Source organism: Rana temporaria, chromosome 2, assembly GCF_905171775.1.
Source record: "Rana temporaria chromosome 2, aRanTem1.1, whole genome shotgun sequence".
In the NCBI taxonomy this organism is placed as follows: Eukaryota; Metazoa; Chordata; class Amphibia; order Anura; family Ranidae; genus Rana; species Rana temporaria.
Window position 1 is genome coordinate 210811822 of NC_053490.1, and position 22136 is coordinate 210833957.

A 22136-nucleotide genomic window follows, 5' to 3' on the forward strand; every position below is an offset into this window, starting at 1 on the left:
GCCCCGTACACACGAGAGGATCTATCCGCTGGAATTTATCCGCAGACCGGTTTCAGTGGATAGATCCCCTGGTGTGTACGATCCAGCGGATATTTATCCGCGGATATTTTTCGGGCCGATGGATTTCCAGCGGATCAAAATTTCTTAACATCGAAATCGAAATCGATCCGCTGGAATCCAGTCCAACGGATTGATCCGCTGGTCTGTACAGACTCACCGGATCAATCCGTCCGAATCCATCCCTCGCATGCGTCGTAATGATTCGACGCATGCGTGGAAGTTTTTATATCACAGCGTCGCGCATGCGAATTTTGATCTCATGGTTAGTACAACCATGAGATCAAAATCCGCCAGAGGATTTATCCGCGGAAACGGACCTCCGGACTGTTTCCGCGGATCGATCCTCTCGTGTGTACTAGGCCTTACAGTTTCCAGACACCTATGGTTGAATTAAATGTATTGCCTTTCTATGGATTTTGAAAAGTGACTGTTATCCATGATGGTATATGCCTTGAAATTGGGTTTTGTGTTGCCAGTTAGTTTTAATAATGTGCTCTACTTGTTTCAGGTATCAGAAACTACTAGATGTGAACCAATCTCCATACTTTCTCTTCAGCTGTGCTATGCGATGGCTGGCAGTACGCCTTGATCTAATCAGCCTTGCTGTCATTACTGTGACTGCAGTTTGTGTGGTGTTCATGCATGGAAAGATAGCTCCAGCTTATGCAGGCCTAGCTATGTCATACGCCGTACAGGTACAGCATTGAAGCTTATGATCTATGTCTTGCTATGTCTAGTGTATTCTATTCTAATTTACTGAATAACTCCACTTTTGTTGAGAAAAAAGCAATCTCTTCTGGGTGATCAATGTACATTGCAGGGATTTTATCAAACTTTGTTTCTGAATACTACTTGTTTCTGCTCAGAAGGAAACAACTCTTTGTTTGACAATGCCCTGAGTGATTCTGAATGTGAGTGTCTAGTTCATTATAAACAGTTGGTGCACTTTCAGTGTTCTGAGAAAAATTGCAGTGTCTGCATCCCTAGGGAGTATCTCACAAAAAAAAATAAAAATTGTTTCAGAGGATGCCTAAAACATCACTCAGTGCCATGTTTTTGACACAAGCAGGAAATTACATCTTGGAGGCGCTCTGCAGACCAACAGTGTACAGAACACCACTAGGGTGTCAAATGGCATTGAACTGTACAGAAAACTACAGCACTGCAGATTGAAAAAGGAAAGGTAATTTTAATAACTGTGTAGCCAGGTACTTGGTTAAGAATGGAGATAGAGAGAAACTGGCTGCAGCTACATTTGTAGCTGCTTCCTTGCAGTGCTGAACAGGCTAGCAGCTATATCAGCAGAGGAGAGACACTCTACTAGAATCAAAAGCTTTTGAACTGCATTTCCCAGAGGGAGGTTGTCAGGAGGAGGGGAAATAGCTTTATTTTCTCAAGTTGTAAGGATACAGCTGCTTCTTGCCATGAGGTGGCCTAGAGAGTGCACATCACTGTCCAGTGTGCACTTCTGCATATTGGTGGGCCGAGCAGGATCTGGAGTGCTGAGTTTTATAGTGCCGACAGCCAGAATCACATAACTGCAGAGCAGAGAGTGGTGTAACTGCTGTGTGTGATTGGATGGTGAGCTGTAATATCATTGGGATGGGTGAGCTGCTGCTGTGGGGATTTACTATCTGCTGCTAGAGAGACTGAGTCCTTTAGGAACTGACCATAAAGCCATCTAGTAGCCTTATTGCTGCCAGCAAGCTTGTCTGGGACTATTTTCATGTGCACCGGTGATACAAATTGGCCCCAACGCTAGTCAGCTGAAGAGTTAGGACTAAAGACTGCTCCTTTACAGCTGCTACACAGAGACCTTTACCTATTGCTAATGCCAAGAGAGACATCTCAGGGGACATTGCACCATACCCAAGCCATTCTTCTAGAGTAGTTATAGTATATATGTACTGTTTATTGCTGACTTTACTGATTTATGTGTTGATTCTGGTCTAGTAATACAGATTTACTTTGTCATAGTAATTATACTGCCTTGCAGACTGTGCCTTAATCTACCTTCTGTGTGCTCATTTATGCTTAAAGCACCATTTATTCTAACCAATATCAATACATTGAGTTAAATTACCACTAAACAATCATGTGTCTATTTCCTGATACTAATTTACAGTCACTTTAAAGGTATGCACATGAGTGTCTATAAGTATTTGCAGTAACTTTCACTCATACAAGTGTGCCAGAGGGTTAAGGTTGTTCTTGGAGTCAAGATGCAGAATGGATAACCCAGCTACTGGGTGTGGGGTGGGGGAGGAGTAACACTAAAACATTAAATTACAATTTAGCTTGTGTGGAAATTGTTTATGCTTTAATATTTGCGATATTTTTTCCCACTAAAATTGAGTTACCCTTTAAATATTGTATGAAAAGACTGATTATACAAGGTTTGGTAACCCACTGCAACCAGAATTCTGTTTAGTAAAGTCGGAATTGGTTTCTGTAGATTACAGCACTTACTGTTACATTGCTCTTACTACATGCCCAACTTTTCACGTAACTCTGTGTTTTGATCTTTCAGCTCACAGGGCTCTTCCAATTTACTGTTCGTTTAGTGACAGAAACAGAAGCCAGATTTACTTCAGTTGAAAGAATGAATTACTATATTGAGGTATTATTGTTAATAGATATGAAATTAGAAAAATATTTGAAATCATTAAACAATCAAGTGTATTAAATAGTATTGATTTTCAATCAATACTAGTATACTTTTAATGATGTATATTTCTGTTGCAATTGCTGTTGTAGCCCATAAATGTAATAGATCTTTCACTAGTCTTTTTGAAATTACCATTCAATAATGCAGGGCTCGAAATTTCAAGTCCTGAGCTACTAGCCAGGCCTTAACAGTTACTCACCACCAACTTCTACCCTGCCCCACCCCTAATTCCGCCCGTAAACATGCCCTTGTAAATTATCTCATGAAATTACACTATTAAAAGTTTTATTCAAAATTAAGTTACAAAATAAATATTAACAACAACAGCTTTAACAATATTAATTTCTCTGGTTTTGTTTTGCCTTCCCCAATGCACATCTACCTCCAATGCCTCTCTGAGTCCGCCAATGCCTCCCCTCTCCAGCACACCTATGTCACCAATCCCCCCTCCCCCTAGCACACCTCTAATTCCTTTTCCAAGCATATCTCTGCTCTAATTTGGTTTATATAAGAAAATTTGGGACTTTGGGACTTTGAGTGAAACATGCAGGAACACATGTCTCCATCCCTATATCGTAGCAAAGAGGGGGGATTTCGGGACTTTGAATGAGGTGGGTAAGAGTGGCTAAATGATAAGTCAGTTTTGAAAAGGATATCTTTATTGTCAAAAAGCATCACAGCATAACATAAATGCAATAAGTAAATATGCAATCATATGTTAAAAACCATGTATGGTGAAAACAGTAATGCATCATGGCAGGCCCATAATATGGTAAATGGTAAGATCTTCCATGTGGAAACAAAATAAGATCACAGAAATCTAATACATACAGGCCCAGATTCTCGTATCTCGGCGTAAATCTCCGCGGGCGTAACGTATCTCGTTTACGTTACGCCGCAGCAAGTTTTACGTGCAAGTGCTTTATTCACAAAGCACTTGCCTGTAAAGTTGCGGCGGCGTAGCGTAAATCCTCCGGCGCAAGCCCGCCTAATTCAAATGATCCGGGTAGGGGGCGTGGATCATTTAAATTAGGCGCGTTCCCGCACCAATCGTACTGCACATGCGCCGTCCCAAAAATTTCCCGACGTGCATTGCGCGAATTGACGTCGCAAGGACGTCATTGGTTTCGACGTGAACGTAAATGGCATCCAGCGCCATTCACGGACGACTTACGCAGACAACGTAAAGTTTTAAATTTCGACGCGGGAACGACGGTCATACTTAACATTGGTTGCCCCTCATATAGCAGGGGCAACTTTACGCATTGCAAATCTAACGTAAATGTCGTATCTTCACTGCGTCGACCGCGCGTACGTTCGGGAATTCGCGTATTTTGCTAATTTGCATACTCGATCAGGAAAACGACGGAGGCGACACCTAGCGGCGACAAAAAAAATTTACATTTAAGATCCGACAGCGTAAGAGCCTTACGCCTGTCGGATCTAATGGTCATCTATGCGTAACCGATTCTAAAAATCAGTCGCATAGATACGACGGCCCAGATTGGGTATTACGACGTCTCACATGGCGTTGCGCCGTCGTAAGCCCTTTCAGAATCTGGGCCACACTCTACTAGAATCAATGAATCAGCTATAGAATAGGTGCATCGAGTAAGCCCGACGTGGTTCGTGTATATTAAATTACACTCTTCGGGGCAGGTGCACTTGGGTCTACAACAAAACATGAATAAGTCAATATGTACCATGGTTGAAACCATATGTGGGAGAAGTATATACATATAGGGAGAGAGAAGTAAACTCATCCCTATGGATACTTACAAGCCTGTAGAGTCTGAGTCTGTGCATCCAGACAGGAAAGGCTGCCAAAGGTATCATTCCCAGGACCCCTCCTCCCCAATCCATCATACCTATGCCTTCAAATCCACCCCCTCACAATGCATCATACCTATGCCTCCAATCCCCCCCCCCCCAAGCGATGATACCTATGTCTCCAATTATATCCTCCCTCCCCCAATCTATGATACCTATGCCCTTAATGCCACCCCCTCACCCCTAATTTATCATACCTATGCCTCCAAATCCCCCCAATCTATCATTCTGAAAGGGGGGTTGGAGGGTATGATGGATTGGGGGGAGGGCTGGAATTGGAGGCATAGGTTAAATAGATTGGGGGGAGGCGGGTGGAATTGGAGGCATAGGTTATGATGGATTGGGGGGGGGGGGTGAAATAGGTAGGATTTGGATTCAGTCCATCCCCCCCCAATCTATTATACCTATGCCTCCAATTCCCCCCCCCCCCCCCCAGTACATCTAGGCTTTCCACCCCCCTTTCTCCCAGCACACCTCTTATTCAATCCCCCATCATACCAATGCCTCCAACCCCCTCAAGCACATCTACTGCTTCCAATCACAGCACACTCTCATTATTGTTACCATTCTCCTGCAGCCGTGGGTCAGGCATTGGTACACACTGAGGGCGGGCCGAGAAATTTATGTATAACCCCCCTGCCCACACACACACTTCCCTAGAATAAAAAAATGGTTGTTGAACTCTTCTGTAGCGTTTAATGTCCTGAGTTAGTACTACTATTGTTATCTTAGTTGCTTTGTATAATTGCATCATTCAGGTAATTGTTTTGGTACATCAACATCATCGTCATGACCAGACTTCAGGCATTAAAGTCATTGCCTTTTGCAAACATTCAATAGTGAAAGGGTGTTCCCTGTAAATATTTAAACTGTGCTAGCACAGTACAAATTCCACCACTGCTACTGAGAAATGCATGCTAAATGAACCTTGTAAAGGTTTACGTAACTGTGATGTTATTGGTTTCCCAGGAAATAATCAGTTACACCAGTAGGTATGAACTTTTAGTAATTCTCATGTTTACTTTTCTACGTGATACATTCATTCATTTACTTGTGAGAGCTTTTAGTTTGTACAGTTTTTTTTTTTTAAATCTGAATATTGGTGTTACACATGCTTTGTCTATTAGCATCATTGGAATGGTACCTTAAGGCTGGGTTCACACTATTGCGAATTGGATGCAGGTTTCTCAGCATCCAATTTGCAATAGTGTGAACTGGCTCTCTATGGAGCTGGTTCACATATCTCCGCAGCGACTCCGGTGCGATTTGCACAGGAGTCCTACGCATCTTTTGTGCATTTAAGGTCTGAATTCAGCCAAAAATTCAGGCTGAAATCAGACCTGAAACGATGAACAAGGACACACTGGACCCCTGCTGTGAGCCACTGTGTGTTCAATATGTAAACCAGGCCTAAAAGGTCAAATTAAGCATTTCCTATACGTTTCTATCTGACAAAAGTATATCTCAATAGATTTGACTTGTTTATGAATGTGTTCTAGGCTGTTTATATGCTCATGATTGCTAGAGTAGAGAAAATGCAAAATCCACCTTAATTATTATGGAAATTTCCTCATTTTTTCTTTTTCTTTCTTTTCAGTTTCTTTACCAATGTATGTTTCCACTTTTGTGGAATTAGAATTAGATAGACTACAGAAAATGCAAACAAAATATTGATTAAAAAAGGGTGAATTGTAGTGAAATGATAAAGCGGTTTTTAGCTGACCTTCATAAACATATTCCTTAGAGCTGATACAAGTTGAGGCAGAAAAAAAGGCATTAATAAAAATAAAAAAATTGGAAACCGTCATATTTATTGGCGTCACTCTTTTGTGTAGATTGATTTAAGTGTGCTATCTATGACATTCTGGATGTCCTAGCTAAAATTAGTGACTGGTTAAATGTCTGATCTATTTTTAGTGAGTTGACATTTACTTTTGTGTTTGTCTAGTTAATGCCTAGTACACATGATCAGAAAATCAGATGAAAAATACGGCTTTCGAATCGATCGATTTCACATCTTAAGTAACCTCTTCATTTTCGATATGAGACTAGCATGCAAAAAAAAAAAAACAATCATTTGTCCTATACTCTCATCATGCGTATGAGGCTTTAGACCCAGTTATAATGGTCTAAAATTACCAAAAAATCTATTTTTATATATGAACTTTGGCAGTATAATGCACACTTGAGCTTTGTAAATAGGGTTCTAAAATGCATATCTACATTACAATTTGAAAGAAAACCTCTGTTTTTCATGGTAAATTGTTGTAAAGCTCATAGTGGAAGTTAATAGAGTTACAGGGCACACCTTTGCCCCAAGCCAATATTCTGGATCAGGCTTAGCTGTAGCCATTATTGTACACCAGATGGGAGGCCTGGAATAATACTTTCCTAATGTTTATTTGTGGAAGCTTACAAGGCATACCTTTGGTAACAGGTACATCATACACGTCTTGCACTGAGGCTCACAGTAGGTTGTGTATCCTACTATATAGTATGCCAATGTATTATTCTAGAGATTTATGTAAACTCCCATAATCTGCCTCTTGTTTACTTCCATCAGTCATAAAGTAGATAGTCATTTAAATGAAAAGTAGTAAAGCAGAATATATATATTGGTGGGATCTTATTAAGCTTGTCATCTATATTGCAAACGTCCTCTTATAGTAACTGCTTGACTCATCTAAGTTTTACTGTTTGCTTTCCCAGAATCTGGAGTCAGAAGAAACTTGTCCTGAACCAGTAAAATCACCACTCACAGAATGGCCTGAAGAAGGGGCAATAACATTTGAGAATGTTGAAATGCGTTATCGTGACAACCTACCATTAGTGTTGAAGAAAATATCATTCAGTATTAAACCACAAGAAAAGATAGGAATAGTTGGTAGAACAGGATCAGGTTTGTCTATACAAATGCACATTACTTATACTGTAGCATTTATACATTCATGCTCAAATTACCAGGCAGACTTGCTTAATGTCAAAACTTTTGCTAGCAGTGACCCCTATCAGCCAATAAGCTCGGTGTGTCTCAATGAATCTACTAAGGGATTCTGAACAGAGGCCAAGCAGGAAAAGGATTTACACTGCAACCTATGCAGATACATAGCTTTACATACCAATCTGTACATAGACATCTATTTGTTGATCCAGCACCCTGAAAGTACTTATTGGACTTCCAGACAAAGCAGTTTTCATGGGACTGCTTCTTCATTAAATGCAATTCAAATGCAAGTACCCTTTGTTGGCTCTTTACTGGAAAGCCATAGATTCCATGTTGCTGGGTCAGAAAGTAGGTATCTATTTATATCGACTGTATTATATCAGGTCTTCACCTCTTTTTCTGATCTGATTCTGATCCTGTACTCCTGCTGTCTATGGATTTAGGGCTTTACCACCTCTCCCACTGTCAATTGCTCCCGTAATAATGTCAGTTGAGATCACGCAGAGACTTTGCAAGGCATGGTATATCAGCTGCAAGAAGCCTATACACAATACAGATGGCTAGTCCATGGCCCCCCTAGACATTTTTGTCACTTTATCTTTTGTGTGTTGTTGGATTACATGTTCCCAGCACTTTGGGATGTTTTAACTGCGTACTTGTTTTCAAATTTCTCAGTAGAATTATTAGAGGATTCAAATTCTATACAATTTTTTTTCTTATCACGCAACAGGCAAATCATCCTTGGCAATGACACTCTTCAGACTTGTTGAACTGTCTGGAGGTTCAATCACTATTGATAGCATCTGCATTCATTCGATTAGACTGGAGGACCTGAGAAGAAAGCTTTCTATCATTCCACAAGAACCTGTTTTGTTTGTTGGAAGCATCAGGTGAGTTGAAAAACATTATCACAACGACTGACATAGAATCTGCTTCAGTTTAAAATGCACAGTATATACTTTGTTAGGCCTCGTACACACACGACCAGTTTCCTCGGTAGAATCCATCAAGAAACTTGGTGGGAGAGCTTTTTTGCAGAGGAAACCGGTTGTGTGTACATTTTTCATCGAGGAAACTGTCGAGGAACTCGACGAGCAAAAAAGAGAACAAGTTCACTTTTTCCTTGACGGGAGTCTCAAATTGGCTCGTCGAGTTCCTCGTCGGGCTGGTTTCCGACGAGAAACTCGAGCGTGTGTATGCTAAGAAAGCCGCGCTAGCTCAGAATAAAGTATGAGACGGGAGTAAAAGTAGCATTTGTAATGGAGATAACACATTTTTCAAGCTTTAACAGACTGAAAAGTGCAAATCGTCTCTTAACAAACTTTTACTTAACACGCAAACACATGAGATTAGCAAAACCAGCCCCAAGAGTTGTGCCAGTGGAATCGAACTTCCCCTGCCGTTGTATGTGTTGTATGTCACCGCGTTTGAGAACGAGGAGATTTTGTCTTGACAGTGTGTACGCAAAGCAAGCTTGTCGAGTTCCTCAACAAGCCTAACAAGGAACTCAACGAGAAAAACGATTTGTTTCGCCCGACGAGTTCCTCCGTCGTGTGTACGAGGCCTTAGGGTTGATAGATATATGGAACCTATATAACATGGGATTGTAAACTGTCAATGTTTTAGGTAAAGTGGAGAAGGTTTAGAACTATTTGCATTGTTGTCTGTGTCCCTTTTTAGGCAGAGTCATCCTTACTTTTTGTCCCTGTAACCATTGTCACCAAGGCAGATGAGATGCCTTCCCAAATGTTATGGCTATTACTGGCACAGAAAACAAGTGATCTCTTCAAATGGGGACAACTGTTCTGGTGATAACTTTGTTGGGATTTACCCTCGCTTTGGGGATCCTTCTATTTATATCTTGCTGTGTCTCTGTGACAGTAAGTGGCAACAAATGTCCTGAATAGACACAGAGATTTTGGTTCTTCCATTTTGTTCAAAACAATAAAAAGGATTAACTGGAGTCCTACTTTCATGAGTCATTTTTACATATTATTTATTATATTGCCTATTATATATACATATTGCCTTATTTATTATATAAGGCAAAATATGAAAGATAAGTCAAAGTTAATACATATAGGGCCAGATCCACAAAAACCTGACGTAACTTAAAAAATCCAATTTAAGTTACACTGGCTTAAAGTTTCTACCTAAGTGCCTGATCCACAAAGCACTTATCTAGAAATTTCAGGCTGTGTAACTAAAATTCCGCCGGCGCAAGGCGTTCCTATTCAAATGGGGCGAGTCCCATTTAAATGAGGCGCGCTCCCGCGCCGGCCGTACTGCGCATGCGCGTCGGCCGTACTGCGCATGCGCGAAGTTACGTTACGCCGAGTTTTGAGGATCGCGACGGCTTAAAGTTGCGTCGGGGAAAAAAAAAATGACAGCGGCATGCATTCCTGAGGGAGAACTCCATGCCAATTTTCAAAGAAAAAACCGGCATGGGTTCCCCCCCCAGGAGCATACCAGGTCCTTAGGTCTGGCATGGGTTGTAAGGAGACCCCCCCACGCCGAAAAATTGACGTAGGGGGTCCCCCTACAATCCATACCAGACCCGTATCCAAAGCACGGTACCCGGCCGGCCAGGAAGGGAGTGGGGACGAGCGAGCGCCCCCCCCCCTCCTGAGCCGTGCCAGGCCGCGTGCCCTCAACATGGGGGGGTTGGGTGCTCTGGGGCAGGGGGGCGCACTGCGGGCCCCCCCACCCCAGAGCACCCTGTCCCCATGTTGATGAGGACAGGACCTCTTCCCGACAACCCTTGCCATTGGTTGTCGGGGTCTGCGGGCGGAGGCTTATCGGAATCTGGGAGTCCCCTTTAATAAGGGGGCCCCCAGATACCGGCCCCCCACCCTAAGTGAATGGATATGGGGTACATCGTACCCCTACCCATTCACCTGGAGGCAAAAAGTTAAAGTTAATAAACACACAACACAAGGGTTTTTAAAATATTTTATTATTCTGCTCCGGACGCCCCCCCTGTCTTCGTTATTAGCTCAATTACCAGGGGGGGCTTCTTCTTCCGCTCTCCGGGGGTCTTCTTCCACTCTCCGGGGGTCTTCCGCTCTCCGGGGGGGCTTCTCCGGACTCCGGGGGGCTTCTTCCATCTTCTCCCCTCTTCCGCTCTTGACTCGGCGAACCCCGGTTCTTCTGCAGCTCTCCGGTGCCTTCTTCTTCAGCGCTGGCTGCCTGCTATGTTTGTGTGTTAGCTCAATTTCAAACAGGCAGCCGGCGCGGTCTTCTGTGGCGTCAGGGTCTTCTGTTCTTCCGATGTTGTCTCGTCGCCTGTTGTCGCTGTAATGATGGAAGCGCGCCTTGCATCCCATTTATATAGGCATCACCGTCCCATCATGCTCCGGTAGGTACCCACGTGGTGGGTGCACGTGGGTAGGCACCCACCACGTGGGTACCTACCGGAGCATGATGGGACGGTGATGCCTATATAAATGTGATGCAAGGCGCGCTTCCATCATTACAGCGACAACAGGCGACGAGGCAACATCGGAAGAACAGAAGACCAGAAGAGAAGATGACGCCACAGAAGACCGCGCCGGCTGCCTGTTTGAAATTGAGCTAACACACAAACATAGCAGGCAGCCAGCGCTGAAGAAGAAGGCACCGGAGAGCTGCAGAAGAACCGGGGTTCGCCGAGTCAAGAGCGGAAGAGGGGAGAAGATGGAAGAAGCCCCCCGGAGTCCGGAGAAGACCCCCCCCGGAGAGCGGAAGAAGAAACCCCCCCCAGAGAGCGGAGAAGACCCCCGGAGAGCGGAAGACCCCCGGAGAGCGGAGAAGACCCCCGGAGAGTGGAAGAAGAAGCCCCCCCTGGTAATTGAGCTAATAACGAAGACAGGGGGGGCGTCCGGAGCAGAATAATAAAATATTTTAAAAAGCCTTGTGTTGTGTGTTTATTAACTTTTACTTTTTGCCTCCAGGTGAATGGATAGGGGTACGATGTACCCCATATCCATTCACTTAGGGTGGGGGGCCGGTATCTGGGGGCCCCCTTATTAAAGGGGACTCCCAGATTCCGATAAGCCTCCGCCCGCAGACCCCGACAACCAATGGCAAGGGTTGTCGGGAAGAGGTCCTGTCCTCATCAACATGGGGACAGGGTGCTCTGGGGTGGGGGGGCCCGCAGTGCGCCCCCCTGCCCCAGAGCACCCAACCCCCCCATGTTGAGGGCACGCGGCCTGGCACGGCTCAGGAGGGGGGGGGCGCTCGCTCGTCCCCACTCCCTTCCTGGCCGGCCGGGTACCGTGCTTTGGATACGGGTCTGGTATGGATTGTAGGGGGACCCCCTACGTCAATTTTTCGGCGTAGGGGGGGTCCCCTTACAACCCATGCCAGACCTAAGGACCTGGTATGCTCCTGGGGGGGAACCCATGCCGGTTTTGTTTTTTACAAATTGACGTGGAGTTCTCCCTCGGGAAAGCATACCAAATGCCGTCGCTGCAATGGGCCTTTACAAGGTGTGACTAACTTTACACTTTGTAAAACGAGCCCTAATTTTACACTTGCAAAATAACACTTACGGCGCAAAAAAGAAGCTAGAAAGCTTTGTGGATCGCCTTAAGTGCTAATTTGCATACTAGCAACGGCATTTCGACTCGAAATGCCCCCAGCGGCGGATGCGGTACTGCATCCTAAAATTAGACAGTGTAAATCAATTACACATGCCGGATCTTCTGTGTAACTTTGGAAAAAGCCTTTTGAGGATCGTTTCCAAAGTTACACACAGACTGAACAGCACTTAAGTCGGAGTATCTCTTTTGAGGATCTGGCCCATAGTATGTAGGCGCATGTGTCCATTCCCATTGTTTACTGTTATTTCTATATATCATTACTTTCTGCAATCTTCAGTTAATAGTAGTATGGCGTTTCTGTGCTAAGTAAAACAGGTATACCAATTACTAATACCGCATGGTGTTTTGAACATATACCAAAATAATTAATGCCAAATTATAGGTTGAATTTGGATCCAATGAATCAGTACACAGACGAAGAATTGTGGAAAGCTTTAGAAAAAACCCACATGAAACAACAAGTATGTATACTCACTGACTGATAACTTCAAGAACTTTTCTTTGCTTTTGCTTACATCTGAAGGTACCCATATGTCCAAGCAATTTCATAAAATCTGATGGCTGCTGCCCGAATTGTACACACATATTCTTTAGGTTATAGATATGCAGTGAAGTGCAATTACCTTTGTCCTCTAATGCCTCATACACTCAACCAGTTTTCCCGTCGGGAAAACTGCCATGACAGCTTTTGGCCAGGAAAACTGGCCGTGTTTATGCTCCATGGCAGTTTTCCTGACAGGAAAACATGTTTTTTTTTCCTGCTGGGATTCCCGGCAGTTTTTAAGCCGGCAGTTTTTCTATGGGGAAAGCCTGTTGTGGAGCATACACACAGACGGGTTTCCCGACCAAAGCTCTCATGGCAGTTTTCCTGCCAGGAAAACCGTCCGTGTGTAGGGGGAAAGAGCTAACGAGCAGGTTCTTGGTTTTCCCCTTGGTTTTCCCAGCTGACTTTTTACCACCGGGAAAACGGATCGTGTGTACAAAGCATTAGATTCCACAGAAATGTTTAGGTATTCTATTACTTGACCTTCCCCCAAAATTAACAAGATTTCTAGCTTGGTGTGGGCACCCAAAAAGGTAAACAGAGTTTAGTTTTAACAATTTAATGGATGGAAGGACATCCAAAGTCAGTATTTTTATTTAAATCGACTAAACAAACCTAAACTCCCAATTACTTCAGAAAATATGTTCCTATATGTATTACTTTGATGAATGTAAGGCCACCAATGATACAATGGGGTTGGGTCAATGTTATTTTTAATGATTTTTTTTTATTTAAAGATGTGATAGCTTCATTAGGTTATTTTGTGCATTTTGTGCAAGTACAGAAAAATATCTGTTGATCCTGCCTGAAGTTTTGTTGCCATGTAACTTCCTGTTTACAGAACTGAAATCTCAAACTGAGATTTCTGAATGTTGTTCTGTATCTTTAAATTACCAAACACATAAAACATGTATCTTGTTAATTACCTTGTTTTAAAAAGCATAGAAAATAATTAAACCCTTTCTATGGAAGTGCATTATGTTAGACTGTTGCCACTTTTGACTCTTTGTTACTGCCCACACATATCTTTGCTGACTTCCATAATAGATAAGGGAAACAATGGATTCTATCGCACTTACCGTCATCCTCATTTTATGTGAATATAAATTTTAAATGTAGCACGTCATAATTCATTTAAACTAATAGCTTTCTTCATCTGTGACTATTGCCCTTTGATAAACACCATGTATTTGCTAATACCGATTGTAGATCTATGCAACAATTGCAAGTGGAGATCATTCAAAATGTGCTTAAAAACAGCTCTCCCTAGTGGTAGGATTTCAGGTTTTCCCAGGATGAAGTCCACAATGGAGATAATTTTACATACTTACATAGTCAGGTTGAAAAAAAAAACACAAGTCCATCTAATTCAACCAATAAAATATACCCAATTCTATACCCAGTTGATCCAGAGGAAGGCGAAAAACCCCAGCAGAGCATTATCCAATTTGCTACAGCAGGGGAAAAAAATCCTTCATGATCCTCCAAGAGGGAATCAGATTTTCCCTTGATCAAATGTACCTATAAATGTTAGTACCCAGTTATATTATGTACATTTAGGAAATAATCCAGGCCTTTCTTAAAGCAATCTACTGAGCTGAGTGAGTGAGTGAGTGAGAAACTTATATAGCGCAACACATGCAAACTGAATCGCCTCTGGGCTCTTTGGTATCCATTCCCAGGGCCCCCAGAAGAGATGGGTCTTGATCTTTCTCCTGAATGCCAGGTGGTTTACCTCCAATCGGATGGCGGTTGGTAGAGCGTTCCATAGTCTTGGTCCTTGGACCGCAAATCCTCCTTTGGACTTGTATCTGGCATTTCCCAGAATACACTTATGCATTAGACAAAGTGCTTTGAAAGTGATTCTGTCTTTTACGGGCAACCAATGAAGGGATCTCAACGAAGGTGAGATTGATTCCCATGTTTTTTTCCCAGTCACAAGTCAAACGGCCAAATTTTGAACGACTTGCAGACGAGTGATTTGTTATTTTGGGAGGCCAAGATAGAGGGCATTTGCATAGTCAAGTCTGGAGTTGATAAGTGTCCCCACCACGACTGCTATGTCTTTTTTTGGGATAAAGGGAGTGAGTCTGCGTAAAAAGGCGCAGCAGACGGTGCGATCCGCTGACTACTGACCCTATTTGTGCATCCATTGTCATGTGGGTGTCGAAGATCAGAGACTTTTGACTTTGGTGCTGGGGGTGATGGATTGACCCAGAATGGGCAGGGTCGTCCATGTTGTTGCAGGATGAATATTCCGATTGGCCTAAAACAGGAGAAGTTCTGTTTTTGAGCCATTGAGTTTAAGGTAACTCTTTGTCATGCACTTTTCTATCAAAGAAAGGCATTTCTCTAGTCCGAGATAATGATCCTTTTTGTTGCAGATGCGAAAATATAGTTGTGTGTCATCTGCATAAGAGTGGTAAAGTAACTTCTGGTTGCTGATGATTTCAAAAAGAGGGCGGAGATAGATATTGAAAAGAACAGGCGACAGAGGGGATCTCTGGGGGACTCCACATGACACAGTGCGTTTTTCAGAAGTGAAAGGGCCCAATTTCACTATTTGTGATCGGTTTTCCAAGAAGGAGAAGAACCACGATAAATCACATTCCGCAACTCCGGCTACTTCGACTAGCCGTGTCAGCAATAATTTGTGGTCAACCGTATCAAAAGCTGTGCTTAGGTCCAGCAGTACTAAAAGACAAGATTCTCCTTCGTCTGCGGCCTCTAGAGCGTCATCCCATATTTTGAGCAGTGCTGTTTCTGTCCCGTGACCCGGGAATGGGTCAAGTAATTTATGGGTGTCTAAGTGATGTTGTAGCTGTTGTACAACTTCTTTCTCCATTACCTTGGAGAAGACATCCAGGCCTGTTATGGGGCGACGGTGGTTAGGGTATTTGGGGTCGAGGGTGTTTTTTTTTTTAATTGGTTTGATTATACCTTGTTTCAGCAAGGGTGGCACCACGCCCTCCTTGAATGACTGATTTATGAGCTGCATGATAGCTGGAGCTAAAATATCGGCACATTCTTTCAGCAGTTTGATGGCCAGAACCACCTCTGGAGGGAGTCTATTCCACATTTTCACAGCTTTTACTGTGAAGAAACCTTTCAGAGTTTACTAAAGAATTTATTTTTGTCCTCAAGCAAGAATTTTATTTAAAATGTTCCATATATCTGCAATACTTAGTTTACACCTTGTGTCCTCAGAATTACACTGTTTAATGATCTTGCATGAAAAGCTTGTTCAAATAGTCTTTGCTAAAAGAGGTGTAATACTTAGAATCACAAAGGTGATCCAGAGGTTTAATCTATGCGCCCCCCCCCCCCCCGAAGATATCAAAACAATATTGTTACAAAAAAAATCATTATTAGCGGACACAAACATAACATAACTTAAAAAAATCCTACTATATCTAAAATATACAACTGCATTGAGTTAATAAATAAAATCCTGTGTGTAAATGGGATCTTAGGGCTCAATGGGTGATGTGGCCTGTACAGTGTATATCAGGTTTTTTTTTTTTATGTGGCTGTAGCTGTTTGCAGGTAGCCTGTGTTACATTATGGGGACACAGCCGCTGTACAAACACAGCTGCAGGCTTTAATTTGACAGGCATGTGAATGCAGTTGTATGGCCCCAAATAGAGAATGTGCTTTTGGGGCCACTCACCCGCGTGTGGCTGTGTTCATACAGCTGTTGTATCCTCATAGAGTAACAGACCGCTCCAGCCACACAAACAAACCACCTATTCACACTGTACGGGCCAGAGAATCTGTGTGAATGAGCCCTTATTTTTTTTAATATTTGTTCACAATTTTTTTTAATGATTTTTTTCCCATTTCGAAAAACTATTTTTTTTTTACCTTTAAAAAAATTATAGTTTTGTTTTTTTACATTTAAATTTTATTTTTACTTTTTTTTTACAACACTGTTGAGGGAGGAGGGACTATGTGAAATATCAGGGGTCTACAGAGACCCCTGACATCTCAGCTTTGAGACAGAAAGGAATTGAGTACACAGATTCTTCAATTCCTTTCTCTGTAGCCTCAGCTGCACTGAAGATGAATGAACAGGAGACATAGGTTACTGTTAATTCATTAACTGAAGCAGAGTATGAATAGACACAGGAATGATCGGTACCGAGACAGACAGAGACTGCAGACATACTACAGGAGATGGTCAGAGACTGCAGGCATACTACAGGAGATTATCAGAGACTGTAGGCATACTACAGGAGATGATCAGAGACTGCTGACATACTACAGGAGATGATCAGAGACTGCGGACATACTACAGGAGATGATCAGAGACTGCGGGCATACTACAGGAGATGATCAGAGACTGCAGACATACTACAGGAGATGGTCAGAGACTGCAGGCATACTACTGGAGGTGATCAGAGACTGCAGGCATACTACAGGAGATGATCAGAGACTGTGGACATACTACAGAAGATGATCAGAGACTGCAGGCATACGACAGGAGATGATCAGAGACTGCAGACATACTACAGGAGATGATCAGAGACTGCATGTATACTACAAGCAGTCCTAGCAGTGACTAGTGTGGAAAAACATTGATCACCCTGTGTAAACAGGGGTTTACAAAATATAACAAAGTGCCACAAAAAAAGTTTACTACCAGTCAATTGCTCAAGCACAGGAGGACAATAAATGGTTAATAGGTCTGTGAAGCTCATATCCTGACCAGCCTAATTCCTGTAAAGATAACATAAGGACTCTGGCACAAATAGCCCCAAAGAAACAGCTGAAGTTTATTACTAACAACATGTCACATACTCATATCTAATGCCAGCTGCAGTGTCTTCCAGAAGTTTAATCATCATCGTTATCAGTGTGCTCACTGTCCTGTGTGCAGTGTAAATAAAAACAAAGATAAGTGTGATGCCCCGTACACACGATCGGTTTTCCTGGCGGTAAAAAGTTTGCCGGAAAAAACGAGGGGAAAGCCGAGAACCTGCTCGGCAGCTTTTTCCCCCTACACACGGACGGTTTTCCTGACAAGAAAACTGCCATGAGAGCTTTGGCCGGGCATCCTGGCCATGTGTATGCTCCACCGCAGTGTTTCCCATAGGAAAACTGCTGGGAAAAAGACTGCCGGGAATCCCGGCAGGAAAAAAGAAAACATGTTCTAATTTTTCCTGCCATGGAGAATACACACGGCCAGTTTTCCCGGCAAAAAGCTGTCATGGCAGTTTTCCTGATGGGAAAACTGGTCGTGTGTATGAGGCATTAGAGGAGCGAGGGGAAGTCATTCCTTGATCCATGTGTTTAGTGCCTAATCTGCACACAGGATGGGAGAACACACTGATGATGATGATTAGACCTTTGCATGTGAGTGTGTGACATGTTGTTAGTGATGATCATTAGCGGTTTCTATAGAGCTATTTGTATTTGTGTAGAGTCCACTGTGGGCGCTGTGTGATCTTTTTGATCTAAATGTGATCATACCTTCTTCATACTCGGGTATGTTGGATCATCTCCATCCCACCCTGCTCTGGTCACAATGCTCTTCTGTTCAAATGTGGCAGGCTGGGTAAGGGGAGAGCACAAAAGAAAAATATTTGGACAGCCGCACTCCTGGGAATTCCCGCTGTGTATCCCACTTCTTATTTTTGCTGTGGATTGTAGTGTATTTCCATGTTTCTATTAAAGGACAATTCAGGAATTCCCAGAAATGCGGATGTCCAAATATTTTTCTTTTGTTCTCTGCTATATGCATTGCCAGCACCCGTGTTCTCCAGGAGGCGATTGACCAGCCAAGCAGCTCTATCTGGAGCGATATTTCTTTTCTTTCCTACTGGGTAAGGGGAGGGTTACAGAGGAAAGCTGATTGGCTAAAGAGGTGGTGGGAGGCAGAGCAATTTATTAGCAATCACTCCCTCCTACTCAGATGAGCAGCACTATTGGTTTGTTACACTGGCGTGTGCCTCCCCCATCTGAAAGCCAGTGAGAGGGAGAGGGGGAGAGCTCTGTCCTGCAATTGCTAACACCCGCTCGCTGCACACCTTGCTGTCCAGGCCCCCCTGTTTTCCTGGGTCCCCTACAGGAGGACTGGTGCTCGATTAACAACCCTTGCAGTACTTTTGCCTGGAAACCATTATCATGGAAAAGGGTTGGTATTTCAGATCTGTAGCTAAATGGCATCTTCCCAAACTAGCAAAGTGTCAATGTTATAAAAGTTACATGCTTGGTATCTACTCCTAGCCAGTAATCCTCCAGTTGACATTCCACGCCTTTCTCAATTTGATTTACATGTGTTACTCTAAAAATAGAGGCCTCCCCCTCTTCTCTTTTCTTGCTACTTGCTAGTCCCACCACCAAAACCTGTTGGAGTCTGCAAAAGACTTGAGACTGGGGCGGAGGTTCACCTTCCAGCAGGACAATGGCCCTAAACAGACAGCCACACAATGGTTTAGATCAAAGCATATTCCTGTGTTAGAATGGTCCTGTCAAAGTCCAGACCTAAATCCAATTGAGAATCTGTGGCAATAATTGAAAATTGCTGTTCACAGATGCTCTCCATCCAATCATTTAATCAAAGAAAAACAGGCACAAATGTCACTCTCTAGATGTGCAAAGCTGGTAGAGACATCCCCAAAAAGACTTGCAGCTGTAATTGCAGCGAAGTGTGGTTCTAAAAAGTATTGACGGGGGGGGGGGGGGGGGGGGGGGGGGGCTGAATACAAATGCAACCCACATTTTTCACATATTTATTTATAAAAAAAATTAGAACCATTTATCATTTTCCTTCCACTTCACAATTATATGCCACTTTGTGTTGATCTATTCTATAACATAAAATTCCAATAAAATACATTTACATTTGTGGTTGTAACATGACAAAAAGTGTTACATTTCAAGGGGTATGAATAAATTTTTCAAGGCACTGTATTTATTCCTTATAGTAGTTTAGTATGGTTCTGGGGGATTATGTGAAATGTATTTATTTGTAAACATTTTTACATTATAGGTAGCTCAGCTACAAGGACAGCTACATTTCCAAGTAGCAGAAAATGGCAATAACTTCTCAGTCGGTGAGCGACAACTGTTGTGCATGGCACGGGCTTTACTTAGGAACAGTAAGGTATGTGGATAGTTTTTCAATTTTCTGCTTTAATATTTTCATGAATATGCAGTGAATGTTCCAGTCCCTGCCTTGTCTGCTTCTGCTTCTGAAACACACACAGTGGACCCACGTGCCTGTATTTGATGCCACATTCTAAATAATAACATGTAATAGAACATGGCAACTAGTCAGCTCACTGATTTTGTCAGTTCAGATCAAGCAAACTATTTAAAATCTATGGGCCAGATTCTGAAAGGACTTACGACGGCGCAGCGCCATGTACGCCGTTGTAAGTCCTAATCTGGGCCATCGTATCTATGCGCCTGATTCTTAGAATCAGTTACGCATAGATATCCATTCGATCCGACAGGCGTAAGTCTCTTACGCCGTCAGATCTTAACTGCATTTTTTTTTGACCGCTAGGTGGCGCTTCCATCGAATTCCGCGTTGAGTATGCAAATTATCTGGATACGCGAATTCTCGAACATACGCGTGGCCGACGCAGTAAAGTTACGACGTTTACGTTAGGCTTTTCCCGGCGTATAGTTGCCCCTGCTATATGAGGCATAAGTGCGGCGTACCAATGTTAAGTATGGCCGTCGTTCCCACGCCGAAATTTAAAGAAGTTACGTCGTTTGCGTAAGTCGTCCGTGAATGGGGCTGGACGTCATTTACGTTCACGTCGAAACCAATGACGTCCTTGCAGGGTACTTTGGAGCAATGCACATTGGGAAATTCCACGGACGGCGCATGCGCCGTTCCGCAAAAACGTCAATCACTTCGGGTCACAGTAGTTTTACATAAAACACGCCCCCCTGATCCAAGTTTGAATTAGGCGGGCTTACGCCGGCCGATTTACGCTATGCCGCCGCAACTTATGGAGCAAGTGCTTTGAGAATACAGCACTTGCCCGTCTAAGTTGCGGAGGCGTAACGTAAAACGGATATGTTACGCCCGCACAAAATTACACCGCTGGACGAGAATCTGGCCCTATGAATTTTCATTGCAAATATATATTTAGCTATGCCGATTTTTCTTCAAAATGAGTCAGCACGACCAGAAAACAAAATAGGTATAAACAGGTCTCCAAGTTACATAAACGGGTTCCAAATTTGCAAAATTTAAGTTATGACCCACTTTACAGATTATGTAATATGGAAACATTGGGCCAGATTCACATTGGCGTATCTCTGTGTGGGCGTAGCGCATCTCATATGCGCTACGCCGACGTAACCTAGAGAGGCAAGTACAGTATTCACAAAGCACTTGCTCCCTAAGTTACGGCAGCGTAGCGTAAATGGGCCGGCGTAAGCCTGCCTAATTCAAAGTAGGCTGGTAGTGGGCGTGTTGTATTGAAATTAATCGTGACCCCATGTAAATTAAGCGCCGAACAAACGGCGCATGCGCGCGCATGCTCAGAATCATGTCGAATTTACGCCCTAAGATACGACGGCTCAATGGCAACGACGTGAACGTAACCTACGCCCAGCCCCATTCACGTACGACTTACGTAAACGACGTAAAAATATACGCTTGTTCCGACGTCCATACTTTGCATTACCTGCGCCTCATATAGCAGGGGTAACTTTACGCCGAATGTAAGCCTCGCGTAAACGGCGTAGCTATATCCGACGGGCGCAAGTACGTTTGTGAATCGGCGTATCTAGGTCATTTGCATATTCGATGCGTAAATCTACGGAAGCGCCCCTTGCGGCCAGCGTAAATATGCACCCAAGATACGACGGCGTACGGCAACTTACGTCGGTCGGCTGAAGCCATATTTCAGGCGTATCTAGTGTTAGGAATCAGGCGCATAGATACGACAGCGCATCTGGACACTTACGCTGCGTATCTGTAGATACGCCAGCGTAAGTGTTCTCTGAATCCCGGCCATTCTGAGTGTATTTGAGGGACATAAAGTGTATCTATGTGTAAAATCATATATTCATCTACATATTATGTTTCATAATGTTAGCCTACTCCTAATAAACTGAACGATCTTGAAAATTGTAAACTTATTTTGTGAAGATCCCTATACATTTAATTCCTTAACCACTTCAGCCCCGGACCATATTGCTGGTCAATGACCGGGCCACTTTTTGCGATTCGGCACTGCGTCGTTTTAACTGACAATTGCGCGGTCGTGCGACGTGGCTCCCAAACAAAATTGACGTCCTTTTTTCCACACAAATAGAGCTTTCTTTTGGTGGTATTTGATCACCTCTGCGGTTTTTAGTTTTTGCGCTATAAACAAAAATAGAGCGACAATTTTGAAAAAAAAAAAATTTTTTTTACTGTAATAAATATCCCCCAAAAATATATAAAAAAACAATTTTTTTCCTCAGTTTAGGCTGATACGTATTCTTCTACATATTTTTCATAAAAAAAAATCGCAATAAGCGTTTATTGATTGGTTT

General features: G+C 43.1%; 1 protein-coding gene across 1 annotated transcript in view; it reads left to right on the forward strand.

Annotated features, from left to right (window-relative positions):
• The window catches only part of LOC120926435 (multidrug resistance-associated protein 5-like), a 124529-nt gene that overhangs the window by 97156 nt on the left and 5237 nt on the right, over positions 1-22136 (forward strand). The window contains exons 23-28 of the mRNA XM_040336345.1: positions 569-755; positions 2591-2680; positions 7268-7457; positions 8233-8392; positions 12468-12546; positions 19624-19737. Coding sequence (XP_040192279.1) covers positions 569-755; positions 2591-2680; positions 7268-7457; positions 8233-8392; positions 12468-12546; positions 19624-19737 — 820 coding nt within the window. The remainder of the gene's footprint in view (positions 1-568; positions 756-2590; positions 2681-7267; positions 7458-8232; positions 8393-12467; positions 12547-19623; positions 19738-22136) is intronic.